Source organism: Octodon degus, unplaced genomic scaffold (assembly GCF_000260255.1).
Source record: "Octodon degus isolate 3935 unplaced genomic scaffold, OctDeg1.0 scaffold00019, whole genome shotgun sequence".
NCBI classification, from domain to species: domain Eukaryota; kingdom Metazoa; phylum Chordata; class Mammalia; order Rodentia; family Octodontidae; genus Octodon; species Octodon degus.
In genome coordinates, this window is record NW_004524595.1 from 17,223,625 (window position 1) to 17,241,757 (window position 18,133).

The 18,133-nt window shown below is 39.6% G+C and overlaps 1 protein-coding gene across 4 annotated transcripts in view; it reads left to right on the forward strand.

Annotated features, from left to right (window-relative positions):
* The window catches only part of Dcun1d4 (defective in cullin neddylation 1 domain containing 4), a 105,926-nt gene that overhangs the window by 67,711 nt on the left and 20,082 nt on the right, over positions 1–18,133 (forward strand). For all 4 annotated transcript variants that reach the window (XM_004627499.2, XM_023711045.1, XM_023711047.1 and 1 more), the window contains 2 exons: positions 7,629–7,699; positions 11,143–11,234. In XM_004627499.2, coding sequence (XP_004627556.1) covers positions 7,629–7,699; positions 11,143–11,234 — 163 coding nt within the window. The remainder of the gene's footprint in view (positions 1–7,628; positions 7,700–11,142; positions 11,235–18,133) is intronic.

The window sequence follows — 18,133 nt, forward strand, 5'->3', positions numbered from 1 at the left end:
CACACACACACACACACAAAATAAATAAATAAATAATTTTAAAAAAAAGCATTTTATTTATATGGAAAAGCTATAGTAAGATCTGTAGTAGGTGTCAATGTAATAATCTTCCATAAAGAAAAAACCTGAATTTGTAGGTAAATGGATACAACTTGACAATATGTTAAGTGAAGTAAGTCAGGTGTCTTAGTTACTTTTCTCTTGTTGCTGGGACAAATACCTGACACCCACAATGAAGGAAGGAAAGGTTTATTTAGCTCACAGTTACTGGAGGTTTCAGTCCATATTCAGCTGGCTCCAAGGCAGAGCAGCACACGGCAGAGGGCAGCCATTCATTGCAGCGGCAAAGAGCAAGAGCGCAAGGGAGGGGTAGCAGCAGCTCAAGCAGCTGGCCTCTCTTCCCACCTTACACTGTAATGCACCTTACCTGCCCCAGGGCAGGTGCAGCAGCCACACCCACAGTAATCAATCACAAACTCCAGAAGCCCCCCCCTCCCCCAAGACTGCAGGAGGCTTTGGAGGGACACCTAGACACAAACCATAACATCAGGGATACAAGCTTTAATTGCACATGGTTTATCTTACGAGAAACTACAGAAAAAAAATCCAAATGTGAACAGCAACAAATAAAAGTTACATATCTTCCTACTTAGCAGTGCAATTAATTCACATTTTAATAACATTAAGTCAAGCAGAACAAAATTAAAACAAGTGTTTCTCCATAATCAGTATACTGAGAATTACAGTGCAAAGATCATTTTAGGTTTAAAACATCTGCAATCAATCTACAGAATATCCTAAGATAAGGGAGACATGGTTAATTCATTTAATTATCAGCAGTTGGGGCTTTTCAATACTGTTCACTGGAAAAACTTAATGAGTTTACATACACGTAAATAGAATATATTTAGTCGATACAGTAAAATTATGGAGGTGAGCCAACAAAAAGTGAAATCTGAGTACAGATTTATAAAAGTGATGACTTCTCAGAATAGTACATACAGTATTAGGTGAAAACACTTAGTTTCAGCAAAAAATAATTTGATTACTTTGCAGCTGCATTGTAGATTTTTGTATGCTGAAGATGGCACATGTCCAAGCTCATGTTGAAAAATTAGATTTTACAGTACTGTTACATATTAAAGAGTTTTAAAAAAATGTTACATTGTATATTTCTGAGTCCATTCTCTTGTGTGTCATATTGTCTGATTTATAGATTTGTGTAAGTGTGGCACTAAGGGGCCGTCTGGATTAGGATTACAAAGTAGAGAACATAGGCACAGTAGATCTTTTGGTAGTCAAAGCTGGAGACCACTGTGACCTCAGGGTATCAAGACAAAGACTTCTGTTACTGGGTATATTTCAGTGGTACATTTTTGTTGAGAAAACCATCTGTGGTGGTTTACAAGGACAGCCTGTCAGAAAACAAGCAGTGAGAAAGCAAACTGCACCCTGATATGCGCTGATGGGAGGTCCCATAACTGTTGCTTGCCAGTGGAGCAAGTTCTCTCCCGCAGGTCCAGCCGAACAGTGAGCAGGGCATTGTGTTGTAGATCCCTTAATTCTCTCTGAATCCCCTTCAACGCTGTGGGTCCGTGAGGGCGCCATGGCTCTGTGAGGGCTGTGATTGTGGGGCTTGGGCGGCCTTGGGTGGCTGTTCTCTCTGTTCATTCTGGGTGCCTCTTCTCTGCTCCAAGTGCCAGTGTGTGTGGCTGAGCCTATCCATTTGTTGACGGACATATATGTATGCTGTTTCCAAGTTGTGGCTTTTATAAATTGTTACTGCTATAAACTGTTATTTATTGCTATAAACATGATATGCCAATATCCCTGTAATATAATTTTAACTATTTTGGAAAGGTACTTAAAAGGGTGGGTGGGCAAGCTGGGTTAAACAGAATTTCTGTTCTTTGTTTTTTTAAAAATTTATTTATTTATTTGTGTGTGTGTGTGGCCAGCTCAGCCCACCAGGGGGCGGGGCTGGCTGGCATGTGGTGCGGGGGGGGGGGGGGGATTGAACTGCAGTCCCTGTGCTTTGCTAAGCTTGTTCTAAGTAGGTGCTTTAGACCACTGAGCCATCTCACCAGCCCCGTGTTGTTAGTGTTTTGAGGAATCTCCACACTGATTTCCATAGTGGATATATTAGTTCACATTCCCACCAACAGAGTAGCAAAGTTCCTTTTCCCCACATCTTTACCAGTATTTGTTATTGTTAGATTTTTGGATGTTAACCATTTTTCCTGAGATAACATGGTATCTCAGAGTACTTGTAATTTGTATTTCTCTTATGGCCAGCTATGCTGAATGTTTTTTTCAGGTACAGTGGCACCTTTGTTCATGAACATTAAATTTGTTCTGCAGTTTTGGAAAAGATGGCCACATTTATGTTTGTGTGGGAAAGGTGGCTGCAGTTATATCTATCACCTGATGCAGTTTGCCAACGAAATTTTTGCCAAATGCTTTTATGAACCATATTGTTTACAAACAAAAGTGTTCATGAACCATGGTACCGCTGTATAGTATTTACTGGCCACTTGTAATTCTCAGAAGTGTTTATTCATGTGTTGTCCGCTTTTGTTATTGGGTCTTATGGGGAGTGTCAAATTTTTTGAGTTCTTTATATGTATTCTGTCCAAGGCATAGGTGGCGAAATTTTTTTCTGTTTTATGAGTTGTCTTTTGATGTTGGTTGTTTCTTTGCTGTGTCATTTTATTTTTTTTTATTTTTTCCCATAATTTTATTGATAAACAAATAGCAATGAGACAGTTTCAAATCAAATTGGTAGGACAGTTTCAATAATTCACACATTGCTGCTGTGCCATTTTAATTTGATATTCCATTTGTTGATGTTCATGATTTGTCATGATGGATTTTGCATTTTATCAAAGACTTTTTAACCTCTATTGAGGTAATCATGTGAATTTTTTTTTCCTTTTTTGTTTATTGAATTGCATTTATTGATTTGTGTATGTTGAAACAACCATTCTTGTCTCCCTGGAAGGAAGGCTACTTGGTCATGCTTAGTGAGCTTTTTGATGATTTGTTGCATTCTGTTTGCCAGTATCTTGTATCTATGCTTATTAGAGAGGTTGACCTGTAGTTCTCTCTGTTGGCTTGGTCTTTGGTGAGGGATCAGGATAAGGTTAGCTTCCAAGAATGATTTTGGATGTACTCCTTCCCTCTTGATTGCATCAGAGTTTGATGAGTAGTGGTGTTAGATCTTCCCTGAAGTTCTTGTAGAATTTGGCTGTGAATGCATGAGATCCTGGATTTTTCTTTTTTTCTTAAGTAGTGTTATTATTACTGCTTCAGTTTCATTGCCTGTCACTGGATTGTTTAAGATCTTCAAGCCTTCTTGGTTCAGTTTTGGTGATTTTTAAGAGTCTGCATTTCTTCTGAGTTCTCCACTTTTTTGTATATGTTTCTGAAGTAATGGTTAATAATTTTCTGGATTTTGGCAATGTTTGTTGTGATTTTCACCTTTTTCTAATTGCATTGATTTATGTCTTTTTTTTTTTTTTAATAAGGTTGACTATAGGCTTCATTCATTTATTCATTCACCAAACCAGCTTATTGATTCCTTGCTTCTTTGTGGGTTTTTTGTTTGTTTTGTTTTGTTTTTTTCTTCTTCGGTCTTCATTTTATTCTGGTCTGATTTTTTTTTTTTTTTTTTTTAAACCAGGTGTCAGGACCTTGCACTTGCCAGACCAGCACTGTGCTGCTGAGCTGTCTTCCTGGCTGTGGTCTAATGTTTTTAATTTCTTCCTTGTAGAAACTCTGGATTTGGATTGTTCTTGTTTTTCTAGGACCTTGAGGTGTATCATTGGGTTCTTTGTTTGGGCTTATTCTGTTGTTCCAATGTATGCACTCACTGCTATAAACTTTCCTCATAGGACTGCTTTCATTATATCCTTAAGTTCTGGTATGTTGTAGTGGTATTACTTAATTTTAGGAAGTGTCTTATTTCTTCCTTAATTTCTTCTGTGACTCATTGGTTATTCAGGAATGTGTTAATTTTCATACATTTGCATAGTTTCTATGGTTTCTTTTACCGTCAATTTATAGGTTCATTGCACTGTGATTTGGTAATATCTGTGGTAAAATTTTGATTCTTTTGCATTAGGTATGCTTTATTAGCTACTATGTGCTGCAGAAAAGAATATGTATTCTGTTGGGTAGACACTCCGTATGTATCTATAAAGTCTGTTAAGAGGTTTGGTTCAACCTATATTGGTTGTTTCCTTTTTTAAGTTGATTTATTTGTGATAGAGGACTCTTACAGTTATATTGATGGTATTGATGCTTATCTGAACTCTTATGTCTTACTAGTATTCTTTTAATGTAGTTGAGTGCACTGTAGTTTAGTGCATATGTTTTTATAATTACTGTCTTCCTTTTTTTTATGAGCAGAATGTATTTATTGAGGGAAAGAAAACTCCCATCCAAGAGATGGACAGTAGGAGGGCCCCAAGCAGGTGGTCCCCCTGCCTCTTTTTTTTTCTTTGCCTCTTTTGATCAGCTTTAATTTGAATTCCATTGTGTCTGAAAATAGGATAACTAATCTTATCTTCAGGTTACTTTTTCTTCTCCTTCTCCCTCTCCTCCCCTTCTCTCTTTTTTATTGGTACCAGGGATTGAACTCAGGACCTCACGCTTGCCAGGCAGGTGCTTATGCCACTGAGCCATCTCCCCAGCCCATCTGTCAGGTTCCCATTCCATGGAATATTGTTTTACATCTTTTGAGATTTAGCCAGTAAACTTCTTTTTATGCTAAATGTGTTTTCTATATATAGCATACTGCTGGATTTTATTTCTTGATCCATTCTTGCTAATCTGTGTCCTTTGATTGCTAAATTGAGTCTATTTACATTGATAGTTGTGATTGATAGATACTGACTTTTCCTGTCTTTGTGTTATTTCCCAGTTGCTGTTTTGCTGTCTTTCTCTTTTACTTAATTGCTGGCCCTACCTGATACATTCATTGTATTGGACCTTTTGGCATTGCTAGCTTTATTGTCTCTTAAGAATACCCTTGAGAATTTTTTGGAGTGTTGGGAATATTTTGGTGGTTGGGAATTTATGTCCTCTATAACATTTAAATACCTTATTTCTCCATCAATCTGGAAAGATAATTTTTCAGGACATAATAGTTGGGGTTGGAAGTTGTTTTCTTTTAGAGGTTCGAATACCTTATTCCAAACTCTTTTGCCTTTAAGGTTTGTGTTAAGAAATCTCTTGGGGCTGGGGAGATGGCTCAGTGGAATGAATAAGCGCTTCCCTGGCAAGCGCAAGGACCTGAGTTCAATCCCCGGTTCCACCAAAAAAAAAAAAAAAAAAAGAAAAAGAAATCTCTTAATTTTTATGGGTTTTCCTTTATATGTGATTCATTGCTCTCCTCTAGCTGCCTTTCAGATTCTGTTCTTGCGTTGAACTTCTGGTATTTTATTTTATTTATTTGAGTGGGGGGGGCAGCTCAGCCCACCAGGGGGCGGGGCTGGCTGGCATGTGGTGCTGGGCGACTGAACTGTGCTTGGCTAAGCTTGCTCTAAGTAGGTGCTTTAGACCACTGAGCCATCTCACCAGCCCCAATAAATAAATAATCCCATCCGAACGGGGGAAAAGGCAAAGGGTCGGGACGGGGGCACGAACTGGCGACCTCGCGCTCCGTGGCCCGGCGCCCAGACCGCCACGCCAGGTCGCCGCTCTTGGTATTTTAATTATTATTTCACATGGAATAATTTTTCCCCCTAGTCATGGCTATTTGGGATTCTGTGTGTCTCACATATGTGTTATTTTTTTTATTTATTTATTTTTTTTCTTTTCCGTGTCTGGAAGGTTTTCTGCTATTACTTCTATAACCAGGGTTTTTATGCCCTCATGCTGTCTTCTAATTTTTCATTATTTCCACTTATTCTTTTTTTTTTTTTTTTTTGTGGAACCGGGGATTGAACTCAGGCCCTTGTGCTTGCCAGGGAAGTGCTTACTCCACTGAGCCATCTCCCCGGCCCATCCACTTATTCTTATAGTAGTCTTTTGAGTCATGTAGCAGCTGCCAGGTTAGTTTATTTTTAAGGTAATCTCATTAACTGATCATTAACTCTGGGCCTGTCTGCTAGATCTAACACTATCTTCACATTGGTCCACGTCTATTACCCATACTTTGTTATATTTTTAATCTCTTGGATTTCTGTTTGGGAAGTTTTTATGGACTCTCATTCTTTTCTGTGTTGGACATCCGTGTTTTGGATCTCTTTCTTTAGCTCCACTAGGTTTTTGTTTTGTTTTTTTTTGTAGTGCCTTGTGGACTCACTGATCACCTGTTTCATTGGGGTCATTATCTGACTAGTGATATGTTCTTTAAACTCACAACACCTATTTTTATTACCACTGATATCTTTTCAGACTTTCGGCTGTGTGGCTTATATGTCCTCTCAACCAGTGTTGGGAGAGTTAGGGGTTTTGGATCCATTTTTCTTTCATCTTTTAGTGTTTCTGTATTTTTGGTTTTTGTGCTGGAATTTGTGGGTTCTTGGGAGTGAGTCACAGTTTTACAGATGAACCCCAGGCAATCCAGGTTTTAGCACACAGAGAAAACCAATTGACAACGACTATGTTGCCTTGGCTGTAGTAGAGAAGTCAGCAGTAACAGTGCTGTCAATATCAACCCACTACTGACAAACCCTAAGAACCACTCATGAACTGGCCTTAGCCAGAGCGAAGATCTTTGTGATTTTAGTGAGGACACGTAGACCACCCTGATACTAACCTATAATAATTTATACTACAAATTTCTGCTTTATGCAGGCAGATGTACAAATGTTCAAGTATACCTCTGGACTAAATACCATTTCATGTAGGTCCACCACTTGTAAAGGTTATACCTACCCCTCCCCCCCATACCCAGTTGGATATCCTTGCCAGAGCCCAACCCTTCCAGTGGATCCCAGCAGATTCCGGTATAGTTCTCACCCTGTCCAAGCCTACCTGTGGTCTCTGTGGTAGGGTAACACTTCAGTCTTGAAGCAAAACTCTTCTCTTGGAAAGTCTTTGGTTGTCACTTGTGCTGCTCTGTCTTATGGAGAGCCCAGGAATGGAATTGGGTAGGATTTGGTAGTTTGGGTGCTTTCTTTCCACCCACATGGATTCTGGGACCCTGTGCTGGGGGCCAGCGTTCAAGAGGAGAAGTTTTAAAAGTACTTTAAAAGAGCAGAGATTGAAGTCAGATAGCATTAACTTGTTTTGCCATTTTAACTATCTTAACATTAGTACATGTTTGTAGTATGTAATGTTTTCATTTTCTGTGCAGAGTTGGTACATGTACACAAAATAGCTTAATTCCTTTTTCATCTTCTTTTCCCTCTTTCCATCCCTCCTTCTATCTTTTGATCCCCATTTAATATAAATGATGTGAACCATATTCCAGAGGTTGAAGGACATTTTGATAAACTAATTTAAATGACTCTGCACAGAATTCTTTAAGATATAATTGAAATTCAAGAATATTTTTTAATTAGTGCTCGATTTCTTTCTACCAAAAGGAATTATGGCCTTTAAATCTTAATGACAATGTAAAACTACTGCACTGGAAATACTATATATGATCAGATTTAATTTATAATTCATTACAGGTACTGAGGATGTTGTAGGTCCTGAAGGAATGGAGAAATTTTGTGAAGACATTGGTGTAGAACCTGAAAATGTAAGTCTGATTTACAAGTATTATCAGTTATTTTTCTTGCCTAAATCTTTTGTCCCTTCCCCAAAAAAGCAATAATAAAGAAATGACGATATATTTCAATTTGGGTCCACTTTTACGTTCCAATTCTAGTTTGATTTGTAAGTGTATTTTTTTCTTATAAGTGAGAGGATGTTAACTATTGTCATTTTTCACCACTGGTTCAATTTCTTATATGTAAAAGGTAGAGTAATTGTGTACTTAAAGTAGATATTTAAAAAATGATGTGGGCACATGCAGCTACAATGACAGATCAATTGTAGGGCCAAGTCACTGCGTGCTGTGTATCTTTGTCCCTCTTAATAGTAGTTTCAGGGCTGGGGAGATGGCTCAGTGGAATAAGCGCTTCCCTGGCAAGTGCAAGAGCCTGAGTTCAATCCCCGGTTCTGCAAAAAAAAAAAAAAAAAAAAAAAAAAAAAAAAAAATGGTAGTTTCAATTTAATGTAGATTATAAATAAACATTCATGAAGGTTTTGGGTAGATAACAAATTTCTCACAGATCTTTCATTTTTGATTAAAACTCACCTAAAAAAGAGATTGTCTTTTAGTGTAAAATCAACAAGTAATTAAATTAGGGTTATTTGCTTATTTTTTTCTAGTTTTTAGAATCATGTTACTATTCCAATAAAATCTTTTACACCAGAATGAGAAATTATTCTTACGTGCCCAGGCATATAAATGATACAGTTTGATTTTATATTGACCTTCAATTTAGCAACTATATTCTAGGTCCTAAAGGACTTTGTGACCTGGAAGAGAACATAGCCTGTATTTAGACTTTCTGAAACATCTGGTATACTTGCATATATGTATGCTTTCAAAGAAAACTGAGAATTGAGACCTCATGTGTTTTTACATTTTACTCTTAGCATCTCTGTACTTATGCATCGACCACTATTCCTGCTTTGCCCCTATTGATGCTTAAATTTTCTAAAGTGCTTTGGAATATCTTTCACTCATTATAGGGATTTTTGTCTTATCTGTTTTATTATATATTTTTTTTGTTTGTTTTTTGGTGGAACCAGGTGTTTTATTATATTAATGTGTCCCAGTTCATGTATCTTCATAATTTACCTTGATATAAAAACTTGGGGAAATGAGACCCATAGTATTCCTTTAGATCTGGTCTATGGACGTAGGAAAAGACCATTTTCTGACTTTACTGAAGGATGTTTTCAGCTGGGGTCTGGGGCAGGCTTGGCACAGTATTTTCTGACAGTGTTGTTGGGGTGAGAGTAACTTGTGCCTGATGGTAGGTCTAGAGAGTCCATCAGGAGGCCAGCAGTAAATGTGTTCTGAGGAGCAGAGCCTACACCCAAAGTCAGATGAGTTGGGTTGCTAGGGTTAAACTGTGGCTATGTGAGTCTTCAACCGGACATTTAGTCCCAGAGGCAGAACAGCCTGTTTCTGGAGGGATTGCTGACCAGGTAGGAAGGAAGGCACAGTTTTTCAAAGTTTGTCACCACTAATAGTAGTACTCAATAAAAGAGAGCTGTTGTTACCATCCGTTCTGGCAGCTCAGAGTCCTTTAAGCTGTTTCTGTAGCAGTAGATACAGTGAGAAATCATGTTGAAGACTTAAACCAAATTCACAGTCATGTTCAAAATATGCATTGCTGAAATCTAATCCTGAGTTGTCACCCACAGAAGTTGTATTATTTTATAGTTTTGTTTTTGTTTTCTTGTCTGAATTGCATTTTGAAAGTATTTAAAACTCTTACCTTACCTGATATTTGTAGCTTATGAAACTTAAGCAGCTGATAAAATTCAAGTCTACTGTACCATGGTAAAGGCAAGGTTTTTATTTTTTAGCTTCCTTATTAGTTAAGTATTTCATATATAGATTATTTCCTAGTATGAATAGTGTGTATGTTTTCTTGGGCCCTCACTTCATTTTTAAACTTAAATTTTTATGTGGGATTTTAAATATTTTTTATTAGTGTGCTGAAGAGAGATGTTGAGACTACATAATTTGTGTTAGAAAAGGTTCACCTAGGTAAATTGGTGTATAAGAATCAGCACTCCAAGAAACCTGAACGCTAAAGAGAAAATCCACTAATGTGTGAATGAAGGATCGGGCCATAGACATGAATGAATACTTTACAGAACATGTAATCCCTTTTTGGTGGGGAGTTCTTCTCAGTGGCCCATTAGTATCTTAAGTGACCATTTATGACCTGTTAACAATCATGTTAACCTATTTAGCAATTATTATGAATCAGCCCAAGCAATCTGCCTAATAATTTAGATTTATTTAAATCCAAAAATGTTAATTTTTAAAAATTGATATGTACCAGTTTATTTGAAAAATCCTAGAAATTTAGTAGGTGCTCATGGATATTAACTTCTGAATAACATCAAGTCAGCAATAGGGAGAAAGCTTTAATCAATCTTCTAGTTTTCAAACATTTTAGTCTACAAACTAGTTTATTGGCCAACAGGTAAAGGACTGACCTTCAAAACCTCCTGAATACTTTTGGGGTTCTTATAGTACAGGTAGGCCTTTGAAGATTCATTAAATCATCCAAAAATACTTTTCTGAGGGGTTCTTTTGTAAAATTTTTATATCAGCTTGATCCTTTTCTTTGTCACCATCATCTGACCCAGTTAGATATGCAGAAGATGGTTTGAGGTAGTTCTTATAGTAGTTGAGCAGAAACCTTAGATTCTCTGTAAAGAAATCACATTCCAGAGTATCTGGCCCCTTCTCAATTGTATTACAGCAGCTTGTATTTCTACGTAGTGCCTGCCTCTGTTACAACAAATGGAGAGTGCCCATTAACAGTGTATACCTGACCCCAAGCTAGGATTGTGCCTTGTATGTGATAACTGTCCAGAGGTGGCCTGCAGACTGCCCAGGTGGTCCTAAGGGGGCCCTGTCTCTTTACCCTTTTAGGATTGACATACTCTTATTTTCTAATTATACTCATTTTTCTACTATCCTTGAGGTGGATGAGGACAACTTCCTCCTCCTTGCCCAGTTATGGATAGCCCTTATTTGAAATATATTTAGCAAAAACAAATTTAGCCAGACTCTTACTGGCATTTGGTTGTTTTCAGCCTTTTGCCACTATAAACTATACCACAATAAATATTGAGCATATTGCGTAGTTTCACATGCATGTATGAGTATAAATATGAGATAGCTTTCTCGAGATGGAATTGGTGAGTGGATAACTGGTCTTAATCCTGATAGATTACTTTCATTCTGTGGCTGTGTAGCCAGAAAATACATGTTTTTCCGAACCCAGTTCAGCAGACTGCATGCTCAAACTTTTTAGTTATCTGCCAAATGAGAACTCAGTTTTGAAGTTGTCTCTTATTTCAGTGACTAAACTACTATTGAGAATAGAAGCATTTATAGATGTTGTGATTTAATTACTGAGATTTTGTCTTTTTTTTAAACAGGTAGTTATGCTTGTGCTAGCTTGGAAATTGGATGCACAAAACATGGGCTATTTTACCCTACAAGAATGGTTAACAGGAATGACTTCTTTACAGTAAGTTCTGAGACTGTGTTCGGGCCCTGCAGCATCCCCCAGTGGTTTCCTCTTTCCTAGGAGCTCAAGAGGTGGTTGAGAACTTGGATCAAAATTAAATTTTTGTATCTTTATGTATGGAAAATGGTAATACTGGGGCCGGGGAGATGGCTCAGTAGGATAAGCGCTTGACTGGCAAACGCAAAGATCTGAGTTCAATCCCCGGTCCCACAAAAAAAAAAAAAGGTAATATTCTCCTAGAGCAGCTGTGTTCAGTAGAAACAGGCCAACTTGTGTTTATATATGTGAGCTACACACATAGTTTAAGATTTTTCCATAGCTACATTAACAGAGAAAGAAGCAAGTAAAATTAGTTTTAATATATTTTATTTATTTTTTTATTGAGAAATAAATATGAATGAGACAGTTTCACAGCTGATTAATAGGACAGTTTTGATAATCAATACACTGTACATTGTTATCTTCTTAGTGGTTATCCATAGTACAAGAAGCAGACAGGATATCCTGTCCAAACACTGTTAGTATACCTCTTTCTTCTCATTGAATTAAGTGAAAGTAGCTGTAAATTTATCCTATTTTGTATATATAAATACAAAATTATCTTTTCTTTGTATTCTTTTTTTTTTTGGTCCTGTCAGAGGTGAATATTCTATTAGCATCTAAATACTATAGGTGTTTGAATTCAACTAAACAATCTAACACTGTCTAGCAGTCTATAACATTAGTGGGTTATCCTCAGAAGTTATTTACTTGAGCCTTTTATAGCTCATCGTATTAATAATGGATTTACTTTATATACCTTGTTTTTATACTTTTCTGCTGGATGGTTAAGACCAAGATATAGCAGTTTTAATATATTTTATTTAACCCAAAGTATCCAGGATATTATCATTCCAATATATGTTCTGTGTTTAAATAGCCAGTTTACTTTTTAAAAGTTTTATTTATTTATTTGGTACAGGGTCTCACTATGCAGCTTGTATAGGTAGTGTCCTGTCTCAGCCTCCCCAGCACTGGGCTTACAGGCGCGTGTCACTGTGCCCAGTTTTGGTGCCTGGCTCTGGGTACCTGGGGCAGGGCTGGCACAGCATGTGGTACCTGGGGTCGAACCCGGGTTCTTGCGCTTGCCAGATGCTTAGATGGCTGAGCTATCTCTCCAGCCCCACTATTTTACTCTTACAGAGCTATTTTACTTTTTTTAAATAATACAGCTTCAAAACCTGGTGTGTATTTTTACGTTTGTGATCCATGTTACTATTAGCCATGTTTCTAGTGCCCCGTAGCCACATGTGCCTTATGGCTACTATTGGTGAGTGAATGCTTAAGGCTTTAATAAGTGGGTGTGGTGTCTCATGCATAGAATCCCAGAACTTTGAGAGGCTGAGGTAGGAGGATCACAAGTTCAAGTCCAGCCTAAGAAGCTTAGCAACTTAGAGAGACCCTGTCTCAAAACATGAAAAAAGGAACTGAGAATTACTCAGCATCAAGGTTTGATTCCCGTTGTACTGGATTCAGTCCCCAATTCCCTGAAAAGATCCCCCCAAAACCAAAGGCATTGATTAGTGTATGGCTAGAAAAAGTTGAGGAAAATTTTAACCTATGAGAGAAAACATGTGATGTCTTCTATTTTATAAATCTGATTTTATTTTGGGGCAAACTAGAGCTTCATTGAGTTCTAGTGATTAAAAAATAATAAAGATTTTGTGCTGCTTGACCTAGAATTAAGAAAAAAAATCTGTGGTTTTGTGTATTCGCTTAGCATTTGTGTGTGCATACATGTTTTGCAGAGTTTCACTCAAGTAACTACATTGTTGTGCTGTATTATGCCTTGAAAGATAGAGTGGATCACTCAACATTTTAGATAGTGTTAAAGATGAAATGTGAATTCTTAGCGTAGTAATTTTGTTACAGAATATTTTGCAGTACCGTATTTTTTAAGCTAGGAATAATAGACCTTACTTTTTACTGGATTAAAGTTGAGTTGGAATGGTTTTATTATTTTATTTAAATAATTTTGGAATTTGTCAGCTTTTAATGTCTTGTCCCTTTGCAAGTATCCATAGTGCTTTGTTTTCAATGTGCTTTTTAGTAGTTTATGAAACCTTTTCATTATTTTTTTGTTCAAGCCTCAAGGCTACCTTGTGCAAGAGCAGTCAGACTTTTTTTTGTGGTACCGGGGATAGAACACAGGTCCTTGGTGCTTGGCAGGCAGGCACTTATGCTGCTGAGCTATATCCCTGACTAGAGCAGTCGGACTTCACCCAGAAAGTGTGACAGATGGGGAAACTGATGCTTGGAGGAACTAAGTGGCCCAAGGTTTCTGATGATCAAATTTTCCCTCTAACAACAGCATCTGGTAGAATATGGATTTTATGTAAAACCCAAAGCATCCTTCTACAAATACAGTGTTCTGCCATCATACAGTAGAATTTGAGAGTGAGTCCTCTGAAATCTCTTTGTGGTTGTACTTGGAGAACAGCTTCACAGCTTAAAGCCTTCTGTCATTATCTTCCTCATAGCCATCTGATGGCTGCTTTGCCAAACATCCTTATGATGACAGTGAGTGGCCTTATCAGGGCTTTATTTCAGAGCTTCCGAGTTGGCATCGTCAACATTTTCAGATCCATTTTCAGTTGGATGGTATCCATCCAAATACCATGGGGATGGTGTCCATTTTTGTAGTTTGGGGTTTTTACATGTCTTCAGTAAGGGTCTTACCAGGCCGTGCCCATCTTTTATTGTTTGTTTTTGAGACAGGGTCTCCCCGTGCAGTTTGGGCTGGCCTTGTGTTCACTTTTTGTAGTCCCCAGGCTGGTCTCGAACTCATAGTGATCCCCCTGTCCCAGACTCCCAAGTGCTGGGATTACAGAGGTGTACCACCATGCATGGTTCTGTTGTGGTCACTGAGTGTCCGGGGTTCCAGAGTTGGCATGGTATGCAGAGCCAGGGATCAAACTTGTGCTTGCCTGATGGGTGCTTATACCTTTGAGCTATCTCCGCAGCCAGGGCCCATGTATTTATTTTAAGGGCTTCACATCCTGGCAAATGAAAAGAGGCAGTTTCCTGGAAGAGGTGTATCTTTGTTCTAAGGGGACCAACTGCACTGTTGGGCTGTTTGTTGAGCAGCTCTGCTAGGTTGTGTGAGGGAAGCAGTGGCAGGTTGGTTCTCACAGGTGGCTGCAGCCCAGCCTCTGGAATTTCTGTGATAAGCCCCACCCTCTGTAAAGGCCTGGAAGAATCTGCTTGCTTTTTGTGATGTGAAAATCCTGGTTTCCTTATCAACAAGGTGGAGATAATTATTCACAGTAGCCTTTAAAGTTCTTCCTAGTTCAAATGTAGTCCAACTTCAGGTTCTAAGAACCTCCATTTACCCCTCCCAGATGAGACCTTTTTTCAGCAGATATTGGCATGAGAGTAGGATGCCAAGTGCAGCATTTTAGGGCTTGGTGGGAGGAAGCCGTGCACAAGACAAAGTTAGGGGCAGGGGCTTAGAAACAGTACAAAAATAAAAATGTTACCTTTCTTTACACTAATTAAAGACTAATCATTCCTATGTTTGTAAGGTATGTGTATCAAGTACCCTAGAAAACTTAGGGTAGTTATTTATATGCACTAAAGTGAAAAGTAGTAAAGGTTTTTAGTTATTTTATGGCTTAAATCTAAAATGGTCACAAAATAAAATAAAATAGTCACAAAAAACCTCCTGTGTTTGGAAGCGATTGGGTCCTGAGGGTGCCATAGCTGCTTGCTGTTAGAAGATGGGTCTGGTCAGAAGAGCTGAGTCTGCACAGGGGCATGATGTAGAGGGTGTGTGTCCCTTGCTGGTTTCTCCTTTCTCCCTCTGCTTCATAGCTACCAGGTGGATCAGCTTACCTGTTTCTGCCCTGGAGCCAGCTAACCAGGGCCTGAACCATGAGCTAAAATACCCCCCCCACCCTTAATTTGTGGTTGTCAGCTGTTGTGTCCAAGTGACAAGGAAACTGATGGGGATACCTTTCATTTTAATTTTTTTTCCTGTTTTTACTTATTTTCATTTCATTGAGCTATCCAGTAAGATCTTTTGTAATCAAACTGGAATGAATATAATATGTCTTACATGTATATGCGCAAGCCCATTTATATATGTCATAGTCCATTTGGGTTGCTATTACAAAATGCCTTAGAGTGGCTTATAAATAGAATTGAAGTGCTCACAGTTCTGGAGGCTGGGAAGTCTTAATAAGGAAGGTCTACTTTTGGTTCATAAAACAATGGTTCATTCTAGGTGTGCCCCCACATGTGGAAGGGAAAAAGAAGTTCCCTTGGGCCTCTGTCACAAGGAGATGACTGTCATTCACAAAGGCTTGGTCCTGTCACCAGCCCCCATTTGGGGTAGAATGCTAGGTTTAAGAAAATTTGAAGATATGTTGTTGATACTCTACAGTGCTAGAAGTAGCCATCTCCCCGGCCCCAGGTGACAGCTTTTGAGCCAGAGCTGTTCTTCCCCTCAGTACTGAGGATTGAACCCACTGTCTTCACCCTGAGCTCTACACTTCAGCTCCTTGAGTCAAGGTCTTGCTATTGCCCAGAATGGGCTTGAACCTTGATCTTCCTGTCTCAGCCTCCCAGAGTGCTGGGATTACAGGAATGTGCCAGCATGCCTGGCTGGAACCAGAGTTTTACATTGGTTCTGTCACTCTCCGAGTGTCTCTGATGACATCTGCAAACCAGTATGGTGAACTGATGACACAAGAATTACATGAACACTCAGAACATAGTGTCCTTGACACTATATGGAGGAACTGCGAGCATGGCCTCCCAGGAGCCCCTCACTGGAACCTATGGTGGTGGGTCCGAGAGGACTGGGTGGGAGCACTGTTCCTATGCTCCTGGCCACTTTCTCAGCCTGCGGAGGCCCAGCTTCTGGACTGATGACTGGTACTGCCTTGTTCCAGCTTGCTGGTTTAAGATTACCTCTGTAGTGGTTGGTGCATTGTGTCCACTTGAAGTTTAAAAGTTAAGTGACTCAGAGAACCAAGATTCAAACTATCTTCATCCTGTGCAAGAGGAGGGCATGGACATTGTGTGAGTTCTACACCCCCAGTCCCAGGGTAGCTTGTTTATAGTATAAGGAGGGGAGAGAAGCTTGCTAGAAGCCGTAGCTGCTGCCCTTCCCTTTGATGTGCTGTTTTTTGCTGACATGAACTGCTGCTCTCTGCCAGGTACCACTCTGCCTGGGAGCCAGCCAAGTCCAGACTGAAACCTCCACAAACTGAGCTAAATAAACCTTTCCTTCTTCAATTTTGGGTGTTGGGCGTTTTGTCCCAGCCACAAATAAAAAGTAACTGAGACAACCTCTAATGAGTTAAGCTAGTAGGGGAGCTTAAGCTAAAAGAAAACAACAACCAAAAAGTCTTAGAACTGTCTTCTGCTCTCTGTAGAGCTGGTAGGAAGTTAAAACACCCTCAGGCGGAATGCAGGGGTGGAGGCCCTCCCTGGGAAAGGCAGAAAGCTACCCCTGATTTTCTTTGAGCTGATCCCTATTACTCCTGAACCTGTTGTGGTTTTTTTTGGTGGAACCAGGGATTGAACTCAGATCCTTGCATTTGCCAGTCAAGCGCTTATCCTACTGCGCCATCACCCGGCCCTACTCCTGAACCTGTTGCAGCAAACTCAAATAATAACCCCATGTTGTGGGCATATTTGTTTTACAAATTGTGCTTTTTAGAAGAATAGCATTATCACCGTTATTCAATGTGGTACATAGCAGAACAGAGGAAACTCAGATTGAAGATGGAGTTTTGTAGTGAGTCTCAGGCAGACCTTAAATATGTGAAGCCTGTTTATTCATAGGCCCTTTGCCAGAACGTGGCCCCTTTCAAGCGGTCCTTGCTGAGTGGCCACTAGATGGCGTCGTGCAGTTCTGGACAAAGGGACTCAGCCGCCTGTTCCTCTGAGGGTGAGTCAGAGACTCAGTAGGCGTATTAAGGTCCATTGACTGTGTGCAGTCTGACCCAAGTAAATGACCTTACTGGGTACCTCAAGTGGAAGTGCTACTTTGTGCATAGTTTGTTTAAACTCAAGACCTGTTCGCCTCTTGCACTGCATGCCCAGGAGCACTGAGTAGCTTGGAGTGATAGGGACCTCTCCCTGCCAGAGTGGAGGGTGCTACCTGACTTGCTGCAGAGCTGCCTCTTTCATCCAGCAGCCTCACCCAAGACCCCAGCTGCTTTACTTTCTTTTAGCTCTGTCATAGTTACCTAAATGAGAGATTCTTGCTTGGGATGTGTGGAAGCAGCTAGCTGCTCTTCTCTCGTTGCACTGGACTAAGAGATAGACTACTGACCCACCCAATCCAGCAAGTTTCTGGGGGCTTTCATCCTTCACTCTCTCCTAGTGAAGAGCAAGGACAAGGGCCTTGACATGTTTGGAAGTTGGCTGATTTCCCTCCTCTGTGACCTTTCCTGATATTATTTAATCAGTGACAATATATTCTCACTCACCATTAAAAACGTCCAACTCTGTGGCCAACTACCCAATATAAAATAAGCCCTGTTGCCACTCCTGCCTCCCAGATTTACTGCCAGCGAGTGCTTTTGCCTGTATTTTTTTCATCTATCTTATTTGGGTTCTGGCCCTGGGTTTCTGATGAGGCCCTCAGTATCTCTTTTCCACCCTTGAAGCTGCCTCCACAGAGATCCAGAGTCAGCTTTCTAAGATACAAGCCTGATCTCTCCCATGGTGGGAGATGACCTTCCTTGTTTGAAGGACTCAATAAAGGCCTTCATAATGGGCCTCAGGAGCCCTTTATGGTCCAACCCTACCCCCTCTCAGCCTGTCCTCCTACTTTACCTCCTAATCCTTTGCCCTTCCTGTGCTCCACTCTGCCCTTAGGGGCATGCTGCTCCTGATGCCTGGAG